Source organism: Medicago sativa, chromosome 1, assembly GCF_051527215.1.
Source record: "Medicago sativa cultivar Bolivia chromosome 1, Bolivia_mono, whole genome shotgun sequence".
In the NCBI taxonomy this organism is placed as follows: Eukaryota; Viridiplantae; Streptophyta; class Magnoliopsida; order Fabales; family Fabaceae; genus Medicago; species Medicago sativa.
Window position 1 is genome coordinate 11,991,244 of NC_140749.1, and position 20,780 is coordinate 12,012,023.

A 20,780-nucleotide genomic window follows, 5' to 3' on the forward strand; every position below is an offset into this window, starting at 1 on the left:
CATGACAATTCATGGAAAGTCTTCTGTAAGTTGGGGAAAAACATACCTCTCCCTATCTCTCGGTCTTACCTTTTGTCCACATTGTGAACTCTAGGCAGGCGGCTCAACCATCGTATCTGAGAATGATTGGAAATGATTTTGCAAAGAATGGGGTTCTATTGAGACCAAAGGAATACTTGCAAAGATTGAGAATACTAATGATATGTTGAATATGCTAGAGAAGAGATGGCGTCATGTGATGATCAGTAGGCCGATTGGGATGATGTTAATAAAGAAATGTAAAATGGTCGAATTTTGGTCAAGACTTGTCCCGAGGTAATCTTTTTTATTTTTTGATAAGCAAATGTTGGTTGTTAGTATATTGTCCGGAGGTAATCTAAATCACTACCATCATTCTCTTGGATATGCTATTTCGTGCCCCAGCGTTGATTTTCTTATGCCTACGTCTTTTTGGAAGCCAAGTCTTTCAGAAATCAGAATTACATATATTAGAAAACTAATCCTATATGGCTTATCCTCTTAATTTATATGAAGATAAACGTCGGTGCTCATGTTCTAGTTTTACTTGAAAAATAATGTCCTTGATTTTCCTGAAAAATAACTGTAATATTGTAGTGCATGTTTCGGAACTAAATCAATCATGTCCTTAAAAAGCTGCTTCCAGATGTGCGCATGTAACTTGGCTAAAAAACGTTGTACTACACGATAACTTAATCGAAGTCTGAAAACATTTTATGTTTGTACCTTTATGTTGCTGAATCTACATTGTTATCCATTCCCTTAAATTCTCCCACATACGTTCCATAACCAACTTATCTTAGTTATATTTTAAATTTGTTATAAATCTCTGTTATTCTGGAACTAAATTTACTGGAACTTATGACCAAGTCACTAATGCACAGTCAAAAAAAATTGAGAGAATCTTCTCTCCTCTTAAGTGGTGATGGAAGTTTTGTACCACATCACGGTAAAAAAACCAGGAAACGAGAGTGACATACAACCAGAATTTTATGATCAGAAGGGTTGGTCAAGTTCATAAGTTTATCCTAAGTTATTATTGCTCCCACAGTAAAAATAAATTGTAGGATTGTATAACAGTAATGGTTTACTTGCACTCTTGATACAAATTCATCCAATATTTGTAAATTTTCTCATTCAACAAATGCAAACAGAACTAGAAAAATGGCATTACTGTGACAGCATATAGATAATCCAATTCTGTAGCGCAGTAGTTATACACTATAGTGAAACAGTGACGACAAATTGAACAAGGATTCTACGGCTCAATTATTGTATAATTCAATAGGACCCATTGAACACAATTACAGAAATTAGTAAAAGGGTTCAAGAAAGTACAGGTAAACAACCATATAAGGTGAACGTGCGATGCATTAGGCTGAAAGGGATGAATATTCCATTACAAATATGTAATAGCAACTAGCATTTGTAACTTTCACGAGGATTTCACTAATGATGATTAAAGCCTCCGTCTAAAAATAGAAGCTTATGGTCCTTTCCATCTTCACGACTGAACCGATGACCTAACCAGTATCAATTTTACAAAAATAAGAAGAAAAAACAAATATGAGTTGGGTTTTGAGGTAGTAAATGGGTGTATAAGATCAAACATAAAGCAAATGGGAGCATTGAAAGATACAAAGCAATACTAGTTGCAAAGGGATGTAATCAGATTGAAGATCTTGACTTTGATACCTTTTCTCATATTGCCAAGTTAACTACAGTCAATATATTGCTTTCTCTTGCTTCCACATAAAACTGGCACTTGCATTGATTAGATGTCAACAATGCTTCCTTGCATGGAGAATTACAGGAAAATGTCTATATGACAGTTCCAGAAGGACTGTCTAGTGCACCAAACAAAGTTTGTGAATTACAGAAGAGTCTATATGGTCTCGAGAAGACAAGTAGAAAATGGTATGCGAAACTCACTTCACTCTTACTCAATGAAGGCTACATGCAATCAACTTCGGATTATTCTCTCCTCATATACAAACAAGGCACTGATTTCATAGCTCTATTAGTGTATGTTGATTATTATTTTAGTTGGCACATCTATCATTGTGTTAAATAGAATCAAATCCATTTTAGATTATAACTTCAAGATCAAGGATTTAGGTGTTTTGAAGTGTTTCTTTGGCTTAAAAGGTGCACGTTCCAAAGAAGGAATCACTTTATCAAAGATAAAGCATTGTTTGGATTTATTGGAATCCTTTGGTCTTCTAGGTTCCAAACCTGCAAACACACCTATGGATACTTCTATCAAATTGCATCAAGACAATAGTAAACCTTTTGTTGACGTGTCTTTCTATAAGAGGCTCATTGGGAGGATTCTTTATCTCAATACCACAAGACCATATATAACTCTAGCAACTCAACATTTAAGCTAATTCTTACATGACCCTACGATTTCACACTATAAAGCTACCTGCAGAGTGATTAGATATCTCAAGCACAATCCTGGTCATGGCTTATTGTTTCATAGAAAGTCTAGAATTGCAAATTCTAGGATATGTAGATGAAGACTGGGAATGATGTGTTGACTCGGGAAGATCAGAAACAAGCTTCTGTTTCTTTCTAGGATCATACCTCATCTCATGGTGTGTAAAGAAACAACAAACCACGTTTACAAGACCATCTTCTGAAGCTGAATATAAATCCCCTTTTTACTGCAACATGCGAATTACAATGGTTATTGTATATCCTAAAGGATTTACACATGCTTGCATCAGACAACCAATTTTATATTGTGATATTAAAGTTCTATACATATTGCCTCTAATCATGTGTTCAATGAAAGAACCAAAAATTTGGAAATAGGTTGTCACTTGGTAAGAGAAAAAGTGCTAAATGATGTTTTAAGATTGTTTCCTATTTCTAATGAAGAACAACTGGTAGATTTCCTTACAAAAAGCATTGTCACCTCCAAAGTTCAATTCTTTCATTTCCAAACTTGGCATGATGAACATATACATGTTCCAGCTTGTGGGAGGCTTATTGAAAAATGCTAATAGATTAAACTTGTATCATAAGCTATAGCTAGTACCTTGTATCATAACTAACTTCTTGATTTATAAGAGGAGCCTAGTTATGATCCTATGCATTAGAGTATAACTTAGCCTATAGTATTCCATCATCTACTTTGGAAAACTAATACAATTGTCCTATGGTTTTTCTCCCTTTCTTCTCAATTTTCCCTATTATCTTGTAATGTTTACTTCTCTCACCACTCACTAATTGTGGGTTTGGAGACATTTTTTTGGGGGAAGTAGTTATTATTTTTCAGAATGTTTTTTTTTTTTAAAGAAGCTCTTAATCATTTTCCCAAAATAAATAAACACTCAGTTTAATTTTTTGTTTTGTTTAAATAAGCTTTAAAAGTCAAAAATAGGTAAATTATGCGTTCTTCATAGGCTGTGTGACCGTGCCCTATTAGACCTATTATTTCCATCTAAATATTTTTTTTGACAAGTATTTCCATCTAAATTAACTCCAAAAATAATGGTAGCAATATGAATGTATTGAACTTTTGGAATAAAAAGGGAATAATTTGTGGGATTCCAGCATCACTTAGGTCATCTAGGTTAAGTGCACATAAATTAGCAAACGACAACTTTAACTTATCAACTTTGGCAGGGTGTTACAAAAGGTTGCAGTGGAAAATTTATTGGAATATTGAGCTTTTGATTGTTAATGCTTTTAGTGCTTTGATAAAGTTTCAAGTGCACCCATCAAAAGGCCCCCAAAAGGTACAAGGTAAAAGCATGTGCACGAGGTTGTAAGAATACATGACTTGAGAGTTGAGACAACAAACAAGAATGGTGTGGTTACAATTTTTCTATACCAGTTTAAGCTTAAGGGAAATGTTAACAAGACCCTAATCTTAATGCATAAGGTCATTTTTTATAGGAAAGTTTAAAGGAGTTGTTAAACTTATAAACACAAAAACTGTAAAGAGCACCTCCACTAATGCAATCTATAATGGAGAACTTCGCGAATGTTTGAATTGATTGTACCTTTGAGGAACAAGGTATGCTATTGTGATTTTGCAACTTGAACAAAAATACAACGTCATTGTTATTTCACTAAATTTACTATCAATACAAACATACTTTTCATGGGGTCAAAATATCACATCACTTAGAAGCAATTTATTTCTTTCTTTCTTTCTTCAACGATGTAAAAATATTTAACAATGTGTGTGATATCAAAATCGAAGAGAGAAAAATCAATATAAAACTCATAAATCGTGTATACACATGTGTTGATATCAAATTTTGTGTCTGATAATATTTTCAATCTTTAAGAACTCAGATTCCACAAAATTGCCTCAAAATTATGGAGGATAGTTGCTTGAGCATGTTCCCGTTCTTATTGACACATTGTCTTGTTGGCAAACTCAAATGGTGAACTTAGTCAACAACCAACTATGTGACTTTAAAGACATGCTATGATCAACTGTTGGATGGTGTAGATGAAAGCTTATAGATACATGGTCAAAATTGTTTAAAAAAAAAAAAGAAGACACGTGATCAAAGTAAGCATTGGTGCTTTACACATTGAGATATTGATGGGTCAAAGTGTAATTAATGTGGACCAGAGTATGATTAATGAATATTATGCTGATAAAAAATGTCGTTATTAGTGAAATTCATCCAGTAAATTTCACAAAGATGGGTTGTACCACAAAAAGTAATCAATAATAACTCAAACAATCCAAGGCAACAGTGAAAAAGTGATGACAAATTGAGCAAGGATTCAATGGCACAATTCTTGTACAAGTCAATAGCATAAATAGGAAACAACACAAGCTACTAAAAGGGTTGAAGAAAGTACAGGTAAAACAACCATATAGAGTAAAAGTGAACGTGCAATGATGCAACTGAAAGGGATGAATATTCCATTACAAATATGTAACAGTAACCGACATTTGTAACTTTTACAAGGCAAGTTGTATAGTGGTCCACGTACCTGAACATTATTTAATTAAAATACCTACAAAGTTTGATACTGCCTTCTAGAAATAAAAGCACACGGACCTCTTTGTCCTCACAACTAAGGCGGTGACCTAATTGATATTGGTTTAACAAAAACGATGAAAAATAAATGACTTAATTGATATCGGTTTAACAAAAACGATGAAAAACAAATATGATTTGAGGCACCCATATTGTTTTACTAAACTAATAGATCTGATCACTATCTCAGACATTCCAACAAGGATCATGGACTTCTATTATCGAGGGCCAATGTCAATCATTGTTGTAATTTTGTCCAATTTTCAAGCAGTCTGGAAAACTTGCCTTTTCATAAAGCTAACCTAGTATAGAAGTTTTAGTTATAGAAATGTAAAACCTAGACGTCCATATTCTACGGCCTGCAATCTGCATTGTATGACTCATGAGTTCGATTGATGATCAAGTCGTGCGGCTCCTAATCATAAATGATAGATCTCTAGAGTTTTGGAGAGAATAACTAAACAAAGTCAACAAGTAATCAAGGAAGCACAGATCATCAAAAATAACAAATTCTTATGAGTCTCTCCCATCAATTCATTGTCAGGAAAACACATCTTACTGCATTTTGAAAAAGACGCCTTGATGCTATAGGGAGGAGATACGTTGGAGTATTTTCCACCATAAGACCACACACACTCTTATTTTGCAAAAGACACCCTTAGAAAATATGTGAAACAAGCAATTCAGAAGGGTTGCCCCCTACGATACTGATGACCGAACATTCTGTTAATCTAAGCTTATAAATCCATACTAAAAAAAATTGTACATTAAATCTGCATATTACAACGATCCTGCTACAAACTGAATAATTAATGATGAAAATGGAAAAAATAATTAATTACCTTAGCAAGGAGTATGACCAAAGGACCTCATTGGAAGGTCCATACTTATTGACCAAGGATCATAACCTATGGTACACTTATAGATTGCACATCTTTTACATAAACCCCTGTTAGAGGGTGATACAAAACTTCATTTTCATGGAAATACATCAGATATTTGAATAGAACTACTCAGAAACTTCCTCCTCAGAATCTAAGCAAAACCTATCTCATGCACCGCAAAGCTCCAATGAAAAATTATATACAGTAGCTATCCATCTGATGAAGGGAATCGATTATCGTTGCTGTTTGACATTTATAAATATAGGATAAGGAAACTACACAACTGCTGAAGCCGTACGACGAAGATCAGGCATTCCATTTCCATACTTTCCACTAAGCTGCGGACTTTTCATGCTGCCGTGTCTTGCAGGCTTCGGCCGGTAAAGACACAAAAGCATTTCTTCCAGCTTCTGTACTGTGTATTTTGCATATTTATTGGAGCTGTTATCTTGCTCAACCAAGGGACCATAATTCTGCATGTAACTCCGGTAAACAGGCACCACAGCCTGCACTATAAGCTGGCACGTCTTCTCTCTCAGATCTCGTTCTACCATGATCCAACCTGACTGCTTGGAAAACATCTCATCAAAAACCTCGTTGAATTTTTTCAATCTTTTCTTGACCAGATCACGAGCAGTGGCACGCCCTCCGGAGAAAAGAATCAGCCCTTCCCTACTCAAATGTCCAGGGAGCTTCCCCCAGCTATCACGCAAGAATATTGTGGAGTAATAGTCTTTATACTGTTCGTGTTCTTTTAACCAAGAATCCCCTAAAAGATCCCCAAGCTTTGTCCCTTTCAAATGTTTGAACAGATGCCAGTGATTGTTCATTGCAAAAAAGTTGGACAACATAGGATCATCATAAGCCTTGATCCACGTCTCCAAATTTAACTCAACGGCTTTCAATATGTTCAAAATCTCATTAACGAGGAGCCTCTCCTGAAAGCTTTGACGTTTCCAACTTCGGTGAATGATCAGGACTTGGGTCAGTATAGGCTTATAGTCGTCCCCCAAGAGTTTATTGCAGTAATCAGTGATAAAGCTCACCAATCTTGGGACACTTCCATCTGGAGGAGGAGGGTTTGGCCTCTGTAACTCTACCTGAACCAGAAGTTCCCAGAAAATTTCTGCTGCCCCATCAATCACACTCTTGATAAGTTCCCTTGTCAAATTTTGGATTTCGACGCACGCATCTCCCCCGAAAAGACGGTTGAAATCCAGTCTCAATTTGTTCAACGACGCAAAAATATCCAACAACTTCAAAAGCTTAATGGGATCTTTCTTACTCTCTGTAACAGTCTTACCGAATTGAAGAAATGCAAGTATACCTGCCTGTGCAGCTATCTTTGAGAAGCAACCCATCCACACATCGCGTCCAAGCCTCTCAAACACATCGTTACAAAGCTTATACTCAGCCTCAAACAAATGTTTCACCGCAAACTCCAAATGCTTTCCCCACTGAGCTATATACACCTCTATGCTCTGCACATCATTGAACTCGGACACTGAGATCTCAAGGTAATCCAAATTCAGCGCCTGCAAACTCGCCCTCACATTAGAACTTCTAACTTCAACGTAAATCGACACACACTTGTCAAGCCTATCATTAGCTCTCAACCTACCAAGAATAGCCTGCAATTTGTGAACAACAGAAACAGGCAAAGGCGAAGGTGCAATGCAAGCCTGATCACCAAGAGAATCCGACAACATAGGAAGCGGCACACTGTTTTCCGTTAAAAGCAACCTAAACTCATTCTCTAATTTATCCAAAGCAGCATCTAACAAGCCACCATCCAAATCATCATTCTGCGATCCCTTAAGACTCTCTAACTCCTTCTTCAAATTCTTAAGATAAACCTGATCCGCAACCGAATTATCTTCTAAATACTCAACTATATCATCCAACCACTGAATAGCCAACCCACAATTATCTCCCAAAAACCTCAACGCCTCCTCAAGACGCTTCAAAACCGACAAATAACCCGGCAGATCAATCCGCGGATCCGACAATAACGACTTCTCAAGTCCATGAACCGCATCGAAAACCTTCAACACGGCAGCCGCAGGACCTACAGCCCTATTAATATGACCTCCAACCGCCACAAGAGCATCCTTTTCAGCCCGAATCGGTCTCACCGCGGATTCAAGCCAAGGTAACCTTACCCTAATCTCATCTAACCTTGGACCTGCTTTCTCTAATGCTAATCCAACACTCTTTGATTTGTCTAAACTAAGTTTCAATGATTTACTAGCTAAAATCAAATTCTCAATTCTACTATCACTTTTCAAACTAACAGAACCAGAACCAGAACCAGAACCAGAACAACCAGAACTAGAATCAGCCATGAAAAACACTCAAACTAACCAAACAACAACAATTGTTAACTTATTTGAGATGGGTTTTTGTCTTTCTAATTTTCCTTATTTGGGCTATTTTTCATTGGAAACATCGAAAATGTGGTTTTTGTGATCAACCAAGAAAAGGGTATTAAAAAAATTGAATTTTTAACTTACCAATGATAAAAAGATAAGAAATTTGTACTTGGGCTATCACAAAATCAAAAAAAGAAGAAAAGGGTTTTGAGTTAAAGTAGAAAAGAGAGAGAAAGGTGAGTTAACTCACCGAGTTGAGATAATGATGAATGGAGTAGATGAGAATCTGAATCTGTGTAGTGATGAGAGAGAAACCCTAATGGTGTAGAGAGAGAGAGAGAGAGAGAGAGAGAGTTTGTGTTTGTTTTTGGGGTGATGCAAAGTGCATGACAGAAGGGAGAGAAATGGTTTGTTTGTTGCTGTTACTACTTTTTCTGAATATCTATCATAGTTTAATTATTCTTCTCTCTCTTCTTTCTTTGGACAAAACTTTGAATTTGTTTATGCTTCTACTTTTCTCGATGTCTTTTCTTAAATCACATTGGTTTTTTGGGCATCTTTTCATCAACTTTTCATTAATTTGTAATTTTGTTAGGATTAGAATTGGGATAAGAATAAAAGGAAGGGTCTTCCAAAAAATATCTTGTTAACCAATACTATTACACAATTTTATTTTCTCAAAAAAAAAAAATATTGAATATCTATTGTATCCAGGGGCGGATCTGGACTCACAATGTTGGTGAGGCCCAATTTTTTTGTCAAATAATTAAACAAAACTAAATTTAATAAGAAATTATATTAAAAATAGTTGTAGCAAAACGATCATTTATTTGCCCATTAATCATCAATCTTGGTACTTAATTGACTCTTAACATATTCTTCATCCTGATTCAATTTCAATTTCAAACAATATAAAATCAATTTTAGTAGTCAAAACCCAATAATATCTTGACAAACGTACGATGCTAACGATGAAAACTCAATTCTTAGGTATTTTGTAAAGCCATTTTCCAACAAGCAACACAAAATATATAGCTTGATAATCACAAAAACTGATATTACTTATTATTAATATTAAATTAGATAATTAATTTCATTCTCTATTTTTTTATAGAAGTAATTTCATTCTCTATATGTCGAAAAAAATACTTCCAGTAATATATGCATGTGCTTTGTAAAACAGAAATTGATACCAAGTCCCACATCTAATGTATAAGTGAACAATTCCCTTTGTGCTTTATCCAATGCATTGTGGGTCATTGTTAGTATTTGGTTTGAACAATACTCACTAGTTTGAAACCCATAGGGTGAAAAACTTTAGGCTTTTCAAGTACGTGCTGGTACTGGTACATGGGTTCTTTGTTTTCTGCTAATTGTGCAAGAATTCAAGAGTACCAATTCATAAAAAGTTTTTGGCTGGGCTGGTGTGGCACTTGCCACATCAGGACCCGTTCAGGTCCGCCCATGATTGTATCTAGTCTATATGAAGACCAAATATATTAGATATTCAATGAATTTAAAAAATTGTGTTTTGCTTGTAAATGTGACCGGAGTATTGTTTAAAATCTTTAAAGAGTGTATTGGGGCTGACTTGTTAGATTATGACATTAGGGTGTCACAATTTATAATGCATGAGTATTTCCAGTTATGTCTTTATTAACCTTGATTATGATAGGTGTTTTATTGACGAATTGCTCCATCCTTTTAATAGTTCCATGTTAAAACGAAAAATCAATGTTAGCATTTAACGTTCATTTATATATTTATTGTAATGTAAAAATTTGTCGAATCTCTAATGTTGATATCAATTTAAAATTCACATGAAATGAGATTATATGCTCGACTCATGGCAATTTAGATATGAATCATGGCCACCAATAAAATCCTAATTGTTTTGAGAGTCTATATATATATATATATATATATATATATGAGTCAGGATCCGTTGACACCAGGTGTCAACGGATTCGTTGACACCAAATCTCAACCGTACATTATATTTAATCAAAGGCTCCTATTAGTGTCAATGTTTCTATTTCCTGTATCTTCTTCCTCTCAACCACACACAATTTTTGTTTTCTGCTTGATGTACTTTAACGCAACAATACGAGATCTCAATTACAGAATCACAACACCTGTGTTCATATTCACCAAGGATAAATCTTGATTTGTCACGACAACAATTCAATTAGTTTAATAGGTTTTCCTTTTTCCCTAATTCATAGATTAATTTTATATATCCATTGATTTTGCAATCATATGCAATTATTTTAATGATTTACAAAGTAATATTTCCAATTAATTTTAGATAATAATATCCTGGAAGAACTTTTACTATTCGGTAATGGCTAAACACCAAATTGATCGTTTCAGAAACTCAACCCGTATGCCTAAAATTCCACCAATAATTATTGAAACAAACCCCATTCAACATACCCATAGATTCATTACCTTACTGTCCAATTACGATCGTCTTAAAAATTTGGCAGAAATTGTTTCATTGAACAATGATTCATACGAAGAAATAATCGTGAAATTAATCATGAGGGAACAAAGATTCAACAAGGGAATAATAATGTCTAGGTTTCAACTCTCATATAGATCAGTAATAGTGTGTTGTTGAGAGGAAGAAGATACAGGAAATAGAAACATTGACACTAATAGGAGCCTTTGATTAAATATAATGTACGGTTGAGATTTGGTGTTAACGAATCCGTTGACACCTGGTGTCAACGGATCCTGACTCTATATATATATATATATATATATATATATATATATATATATATATATATATATATATATATATATATATATATATATATATATATGAGTCAGGATCCGTTGACACCAGGTATCAACGAATTCGTTGACACCAAATCTCAACCATCTGTTTCGATTAATCCAATGGTTTATCTCACACAAGCTTTCCTTAACAACGCACCTTCATTTTTTTCTGCTCAATCTCTTTAACAGAACAAAGTCTAAAAAACAACAATGGAACCATTTGTCTTCTCACCCATCTCAACCACACAAAACATTATGATTTCTTGTTTGTCGAAAACTGACAGCCAATTCAATTTAATTTTAAAGGGTTTTTTATTTTACCAAACTTCATTTAAGAACAACGTATGATCTCGACTATAGAATTGATTTTATATCAGACAATCAAATATGCAATTGCTTTTAATTATTCAATCATGGTAAAATATTCAACCAATAGAAGCAAGCTCATCAAAAATTCAATTTCCACACCTGCAATTCCATCTATTTAACAAATCATATAAATACTATCCATTGATTTTCTACTTTCCCCTAGTTATGAAGGGTTTCATACTTTGACCTAAATTATCTGTCGCAATCTATATGAAAAATTGGCCCAAGAAGAAGAATAATGATGCCATATAATCAGGGACGGATCCAGACTTTAGGTGCATGTGGAGCTAAAATTTCAAATAAATAATACTCCCTCCGTCCCATAATAACTGAACCATTTGCAAAAAATAAAAGTCTCAAAATAACTGAGTCATTTCATTTTTCAATACAATATTAATTTCTTTTTTTCCCTTTATAACTCTAATTAATACTACTTTCATCATTCTAATTCAATACTCCCTCCGTCCTAAATTATAAGCAAAAAAAAACTCATTTTTTTGTCCCAAATTATAAGAAAAAAGATCAACTTTTATCATATTTAATTACTCCCTCCGTTTCAAAATGAGTGTCGATTTAGCCCATTGCACACATATTAAGGAATGGAATGAAATAATCATTAGACATAACACTTTTACTAAACTGCCCTTACTCTATAAGAAAAAGACAAACTTAAAGTTGCATTGAAAATTGTGTGAGAGAAAAGTTGAAGAGGGTAAATTTGGAAGAAAAAAATTAAAGTTGTATTGGAAATGTAAAGCGACATTCATTTTGAAACAAGTTTTTTTTGCTAAAGCGACACTCATTTTGAAACGGAGGGAGTATGTTTTTTCAAAACATTATCTTTTCCAAGGAAAAATTAAATGCAAAGTGCATTCAATTTGCTCTCTTTTTCGTTTTCTCTATAATCAACTACCAATGAAAATTGTTTTTACACCTTCCTATAAAACTTATTTCAAAGATAACACAAAAAAACTATGTTACAAACTACTATGTTTTAGTTTTTTTAATAAGAGTGCTTTTTTTGTTGCTTATAATATGGGACCGAGGGAGTATATTCCACTTTACATTTATGATAGTGGAAAATACACCAATACTTAACAAGTGCACTTAAAACTATTTTTCTCTCTCCTTCATTTATACATTTTTCTTAATACATGTGAAATGAGCTTTTGGCTCAGTTAATCCGGGACGGATGGAGTAATACAAACTATTTTTTTTAATCCACAAATATTATTATCTTATTGTTTGATACAATACATTACAATGAAAATCATCACATATCCATTTGTTGAAAATGAGATAAAATGACATCATTGCTAATTGTTAATAGAACATCTCTTAGCCACTGATTACCCATTTTATTACATAGGTTACTCTTCCCAACTTTCATAGCGAAAAAAACACGTTCAACACTTGCAGTTGCTACCGTCCGTGTGTGCTATATGTGTTTTATCTATTAAAAATAAAAATAAAAAAAGGGAAAAGCATGTGGAGCTATAGTCCCATATAGCTCCAACATGCATCCGTCCCTGCATATAATATCCACGAGTGGATGTGCAGGAGAATAATTTTTCCAGAAGCAATAAAATTATATGATCAAAATTGAAGATGTTTGCGAAATCAAAAGTCAAGACCACCGTGGGTTAACTTTAAAACTATTTTAAGCCTTTGATATAAAAAAAAAAAGGGACGGTTGAGATTTGGTGTCAACAAATTCGTTGACACCTGGTGTCAACGGATCCTGACTATATATATATATATATACATATATATATATATATATACATATATATATATATATAAAGAAAATAGTCTCGTTTCGGATCTTTTGGACTGATTTTTTCTCCTTTTAAACTTACCCTCAAATTTTAATGTAAATGACACATAACAAATATCTGTTCTTAATAAACCTTGGTTACCCAACGGGGAATGCATTCCTCGTGACATCCTAGGTGCTCATTTTGTCTAAAACTTTACCATTAATTAACAGCTTGATGAATTTGGATGAAAAAGCTCGAATGAACACGTGGTAAGACAGGTATTTAGTATAGACATTGCAGACAAAATTCTCCAAACACCACTTATTTCTCAGGTTGATGAGGATAAAATTATTTAGAAAGCAGAGCGACATGGCAGGTATTCTGTGTGTAGTGCTTACAGGTTATGTGTGTCTGAGTTAGTCGATTCCTCTCATCTTTGGCGTCCGGGATTTTGGTCGGGGATATGGAAGCTTAAAGTACCACCGAAAGTCAAGAACTTAGTCTGGCGTATGTGTCGGGGCTGCTTACCGACTCGTGTCCGCTTGCTTGATAAAGGTGTTGTTTGCCCGACAAATTGTGCTAGTTGTGACTCGACTCATGAAGACCTCAAACATGTATTTTTTTATTGTCCTTTTGCTGTCCAGGTTTGGAATCAGATTGGTCTTTGGGGTTCTATCCAACATGCTTTATCTAGTACCGTCTCAGTTGCGGATGCTATTTTTTCACTGCTAGAAAATTTATCTGTGGAATTAGCCCAACGGCTGGCAATTGTGTTACGGAGTATTTGGAAGCACAGTAATCTTCGAGTATGGGATGACGCTACGGAAACCAGTGCTATTGTTGTGGAGTGTGTAACACCCCGTTTTCCCAACATAAAAATTTCATAAATAAATCAGAGTTTTTCAACTTTAAACGGAATGCTACACTTCTTAAAAATTCATAAACTGAATAAATAACAATTTATTCTTCAAAATCATTTAACATAAGTAATTCAAAACTTCGCAGCGGAAATTAGTTCAACAATAAAAATAATCTTTGGCACGCAGGCCTCAACATAAAAATCTCATAAGTCTTGTTCAACATTTATTCATAAAAATCCATAAGTAATACGTAAGGAATAGAAATAGAAGACATAATCTCATCCCGTTACGTATCAGAGCACCTAAGACACACTTGTGAGAAGTCCACTCACGACCGCAACTAATCCTGGTTACCTGCAAGTTACCCATACGAAGAGCAACATTTCCAAGCAGAGGGGTGAGATTTCTCAAACAATAATATTAAGCATATAAATCATATGAAGTACATTCAACAACTTAAACATCTTATAATTCATTAATCATATCTAATAACTTAAACTTTCTTAACTAGTGTCATTATCCTTCCTACATTAGTCATATACTTCATCAAGTAATCTCAATTATTATTCATAAAACATCTTATCTTAAATCATGATCATAAGCATCAATATCTAACACCAAATATAATCGTAAGCATCATCATATAATTCGCATAAGTATCATTATCAAAACATAGCATTTATCGAAAACAACTTCATAATCAAGTTCATAATCAACTTCATAAACAAACATCATCATTAAATCATAATCATCAAATCACAATTAAACTTCATAATCAAACCTCACTTAACTCGACAATGCGACTCAACTTGACTATGTAACTCTTAACATCTCAAATCATCTTAGCATCTTGACAACTTAACAACTTGACAACTCGACAACTTCACATCTTAAATCATCTTAAAACTTCTTGATATGCAAATGCATTTGGTACCAATACAGAGCATCAAGCTCCCAACCAACTTATATGAGCGTAAATAGGCTCTTCAGAGCATCAAGCTCCCAACCAACTTATATGAGCGTAAACAGGCTCTTCAGAGCATCAAGCTCCCAACCAATCGTGTGAATGACTAAGCATTCCAGAGCATCAAGCCCCCAACCAACGTATATGAGTATGCAATGGACTCAACTTCCTACAACTTAGACAACTTCATGAACATCTATGACATCCTAACATCTTGATATCTTGACAACATAACATCTTAATAACTTGATGACTTCATAACGACTTGACGACTTAACAACTCTTATCATCTTAACGTCTTAACATCTTAACATCTTGACAACATATGGATCACATAAATAATTCATGTCATATCATAATATAACAATATCAAATGATAATAAACAACATCTTAAAACATCATATTCATCAATCATAAACAACTTCATATAACATCGTATTTAAACATCAACAATAATTCACTATGTATCTTTGTAAAAACATAATAAATTATCCACAACATATTTTCATGTCAAACCAAAGCTATTGGAAAGATATCACAAATATCAACAACTTTCATGTTTACAACAAAGATCAATTCAAAACAGAAACATAGGAAAAAAACGCAAAAACATGAAACAGAGAAGGCTGTCACCGTACAATTTCGCTAAGACCTCCCTGTAGTATTTTCATCATAACTCAAAGACCAAACATAATTTTCACGTCAAACTAAAGCCACTAGAAAGCTAACAAAATTATCTAAAACTTTCATGTTTACGCCTAAGACCAATTCTGTACCGATCAATACCAGTTGTGCTGAAAGTCCATAAAAATTTACTGTGACCTACGTGCATTAATTTGACCATAACTCAAGTTCTATAAATCGTTTTGACGTGAGACCAACGGCATTAGAAAGCTAACATCCATACCTACAACTTTCGTGTTTACACCTAAGACCAATTCCGCACCGATCAATACCAGTTTTAATATCAAAATTTGGGCAAAATGCAGATTTTCTTCAAGTTTCACCTAATCTCATGGTGCTAACCTCAAAACTACTTCCAATAATCATCCTATGGATTATCTAAGGTCTGTATACAATTTCTACATCAATTCAACAAGTTTTCATCATCTAATCATCAAATCTCTCTCAAAACCCTAATTCTCAAATTCTCACAAACCCTAATTGTGTTGTTTTTTATTGTCTCTATCAAAGTATTTATTTTATCCAATCACAAATGCATGTTTATATCAAATTCTTACTATATGTATGTCTCAGCCAAAAATCAAAGTTCGTGTCTTTGTGCTGAAACAGTTCGGATTATATAATCTAAAAAGTGTCAAACACCCCAAAAATGGCAAATTTTTGAGGAAAAAAAATACACTTTTCATAAAATCATAGTGGGCTATATATCCACCGCAATACTTAACACACACTTAAGCTCTTCAGCAAATTAAAACATTTTGAATTACTTTTTTTTTAAAATTATTATAGAAATAAGTTGCACAAACAATTACACCATTCGATCACAATTATAATCAGTGGCGGAGTTAGAAATAATACTCAGGGTGGGCCAATTCTTTTAAGATATATATATAACTTTAAAGCAATACTTACAGTTTGAAGATTATTGCCATGGTGGCTGTAACACCCCGTTTTCCCAACGTAAAAATTTCATAATTAATAATCAGAGTAATTCAACTTTAACGGAATGCTACACTTCTTAAAAATTCATAAACTGAATAAATAGCAATTTATACTTCAAAATCATTTAACATAAGTAATTCAAAACTTCGCAGCGGAATTAGTTCATTCAAAATAAAAAGTCTTTGGCACGCAGGCCTCATCATAAAAATCTCAAGTCTTGTTCAACATTTATTCATAAAAATCCATAAGTAATACGTAAGGAATAGAAATAGAAGACATAATCTCATCCCGTTACGTATCAGAGCACCTAAGACACACTTGTGAGGAGTCCACTCACGACCGCAACTAATGCTGGTTACCTGCAAGTTACCCATACGAAGAGCAACATTTCCAAGCAGAGGGGTGAGATTTCTCAAACAATAATATTAAGCATATAAATCATATAAAGTACATTCAACAACTTAAACATCTTATAATTCATTAATCATATCTAACAACTTAAACTTCCTTAACTAGTGTCATTAATCTTCTTATATTGGTCGTAAAACTATCTTAATACTAATCATAAACATCTTCATATATTATCAATTACTAATCTTAACATCGTCATATAACATCAAATAATAGTCTCCAACAATCATCACATAACATCAATATTAATCACAAACGTCACCACATTTCATCAAACATTATTTATAAGCATCAACACCTAATATCAAATATAATCATAAGCATCATCATGTAATTTCACATAAGTATTATTATCAAAACATAGCATTACCGAAAACAACTTCATAATCAAATTCGTAATCAACTTCATATATCAACATAATTATAACTCACGTAACATCTTATCATAAATCATTCGTCTTCATTCATCATAGCACTTCATTAATAACTTATCAACTTGACATCTTAACAACTTGACAACTTGACATCTCAACATCTTAACAACTTCGACTCGACTGTGCAGCTTCTACTTCTCAAATCATCTTAAATCATCTTAGACATCTTCATTATGCATGTGGTACCACCTGGGCATTAAGCCCTCTTCTCTAAGGTCATAAAGGACCTGTCGGGCATTGAGCCCCCATCTCTAAGGTCATAAAGGACCTGTCGGGCATTAAGCCCCCATCTCTGACTATGCAACGACACAACTCTAATGCAACGACATAACTTTCGTACAACTTAGACAACTTCATGAACATCTATGACATCCTAACATCTTGACATCTTGACAACATAACATCTTAACAACTTGATGACTTCATAACGACTTGACGACTTAACAACTTCACAATGTTCATATGGATCACATAAATAATTCATGTAATATCATAATATAACAATATCAAATGATAATAAACAACATCTTAAAACATCATATTCATCAATCATAAACAACTTCATATAACATCGTATTTAAACATCAACAATAATTCACTATGTATCTTTGTAAAAACATAATAAATTATCCACAACATATTTTCATGTCAAACCAAAGCTACTGGAAAGACATCACAAATATCAACAACTTTCATGTTTACAACAAGGATCAATTCAAAACAGAAACATATGAACAAAACGCAAAAACATGAAACAGAGAATATTGTCACCGTACAATTTCGCTAAGACCTCCCTGTAGTATTTTCATCATAACTCAAAGACCAAACATTATTTTCACGTCAAACCAAAGCAATTAGAAAGCTAACAAAATTATCTAAAACTTTCATATTTACTCCTAAGACCAATTCTGTACCGATCAATACCAGTTTTCATTTTAAATTCGGAAAAGTTGTACTGAAAGTCCATAAAAATTCACTGTGACCTACGTGCAGTAATTTGACCATAACTCAAGTTCTATAAACCGTTTTGACGTGAGACCAACGACATTAAAAAGCTAACATCCATACCTACAACTTTCGTGTTTACACCTAAGACCAATTCCGCACCGATCAATACCAGTTTTAATATCAAAATTTGGGCAGAATGCAGATTTTCTTCAAGTTTCACCTAATCTCATGGTGCTAACCTCAAAACTGATTCTAATTATCATCCTAATGATTATCTAAGGTTTGTACACAAATTCTACATCAATTCAACAAGTTTTCTTCATCTAATCATCAAATCTCTCTCAAAACCCTAATTCTCAAATTCTCACAAACTCTCCCCAACTTGTTAGATGTAATCTAATGATTTAACAACTTAATATTAATGCAAGATAGTCTCACCCTCACCTTAGATTAATTCATGAATCAGCAGCAGCGTTCTTCTTTCCTAAGGTCTTCTCCTCTTCTCTTGACTTTTCTCTTCTCTTCTCTTCTTTCTTGTTATCCTCTTTTCCAAAAAGCGGTTTTTGGTAAACTCTTTCTAACCTAAACTTCTCTATTTATAATACTAAAATATTCTTCCCAAATCTATTTAGACCCAACAACTTATTCTTCTTTCTATTCTAACCTCCAATTTTACTCACACTAATAATCCTTATATTCTAATAAATAATATTTCTCTACTAAATATATAATAATACACCAAATAACAAATATATATCTATAACAATTAACAAATATATTATGCTTCGGTCAAAAAAAAAAACAAATATATTATGCTAGTAAATACCAACATATAACATAACAAAATATCGTTCAACAAAATATATTAACTAAATTATAAAAAGATATCTAATCTCAACAAATCATATATCCCTCATATACATCATATAAATATATTCTAAAACTAATTAAAATAATTAAATAAAAAGGAGGGCGTTACAGTGCTTAGTAAATATTTTTGTCTACCAGCATGCGCTGGTTCGAACCCTGATGAGTAGGGGTGTTCGTGGGTGGTTTTGGGTTGGGTTTGGTCAAACCCAAAACCAAACCAAATAGGGTACTTCGGCTTGGATGATGTAAAATAACCACATGTAATACTATTGGGTGGGTTTGGGCAAACCCACTAATTTTTGGGTTGGGTTGGATTGGGTAATGGGTTACCCAGCTTATTTTTTATTTTCTTAATATTAAATGACTAAATGACAAGTCCTCATAATTTTGTTTTAAAATAGTATTCTACTTTTTAATTTTCTTAAAAAAAATGTTTCACTTATTTTACTATAATTTTATGCATCATAGAATATCAAATAATAAACTCCGTCATAAAATACTTGCAACAAACTAAAGTTGCATGACATAAAATTGCATTAGTATCAAAATAACAAAAAAGTGCAACATATTAATTTGTAATTCTAGAATGTTTTGATTTTCAATATATAAGGTACAATGTGTATGTTTTAGAAATATAACTTTCTTCTGCCCTATGAAAATAAAGATAAAAAATATTAATATTATTGGGTAAGTGGATTTTTTGGGTTTGGGTATGGTTTTACCCGAAACCCATTTATTTTTATGGGGTTTCCATTGTTAGAAACCATGCCCACCCAATTACCCAACTCAATCCATTTTTTTTTTTATTTTTTGGGTGGGTTTGACCAGATTTTCTGGGTTGACCCAACCCATGAACACCCCTACTGATGAGGGTTTGTTTTTTGATAATTTAAAAAAAAAACGCGTAAGAAACTACAAACTAAAAAAACGCGTAAGAAACTACAAAATGTCCAAGAGGGGGTTTGACCAGATTTTCTGGGTTGACCCAACCCATGAACACCCCTACTGATGAGGGTTTGTTTTTTGATAATTTAAAAAAAAAAAACGCGTAAGAAACTACAAACTAAAAAAACGCGTAAGAAACTACAAAATGTCCAAGAGGGAGTCGAACTTGAACCATGAAGGCTTAATTGACATATACCTAACCGCTGGAGCACGCTATACAACTATGAATTCGAGTGCAACATATTATATATGATATAACTTAATATTTTAATATGTGTATTTATACCTATAAAAAAAATAGGGTTGGTGAGGGCCGCGGCCCACCTTGGCCCATGAGTGGCTCCGCCACTAATTATAATTATAAGCAAAAATCAACAATTTATATTCATTAAATTATGTATATAGTCTTTATTATAGACCACATACATCATTTAATGAATAAATATTAAAATATTAATTTTTGCTGATAATGGTGACCGGATGATGCACGTAATAAACACTTGTGTTATAAAT

General features: G+C 33.4%; 1 protein-coding gene across 1 annotated transcript; it reads right to left on the minus strand.

Moving 5' to 3' along the window:
* Positions 1-5,783: 5,783 nt before the first annotated feature.
* Positions 5,784-8,849, minus strand: EXO70G1 (exocyst subunit exo70 family protein G1). The gene has a single exon (XM_085704762.1). It carries the CDS (start codon positions 8,263-8,265, stop codon positions 6,196-6,198), a length of 2,070 nt encoding a protein of 689 aa, XP_085560888.1. The 5' UTR covers positions 8,266-8,849; the 3' UTR covers positions 5,784-6,195.
* Between the last annotated feature and the right edge of the window lie 11,931 nt (positions 8,850-20,780).

Excerpts from the sequence above, each read along its gene's own strand:
- EXO70G1 (XM_085704762.1), bottom strand. The coding sequence starts at position 8,265 with ATGGCTGATTCTAGTTCTGGTTGTTCTGGTTCTGGTTCTGGTTCTGGT.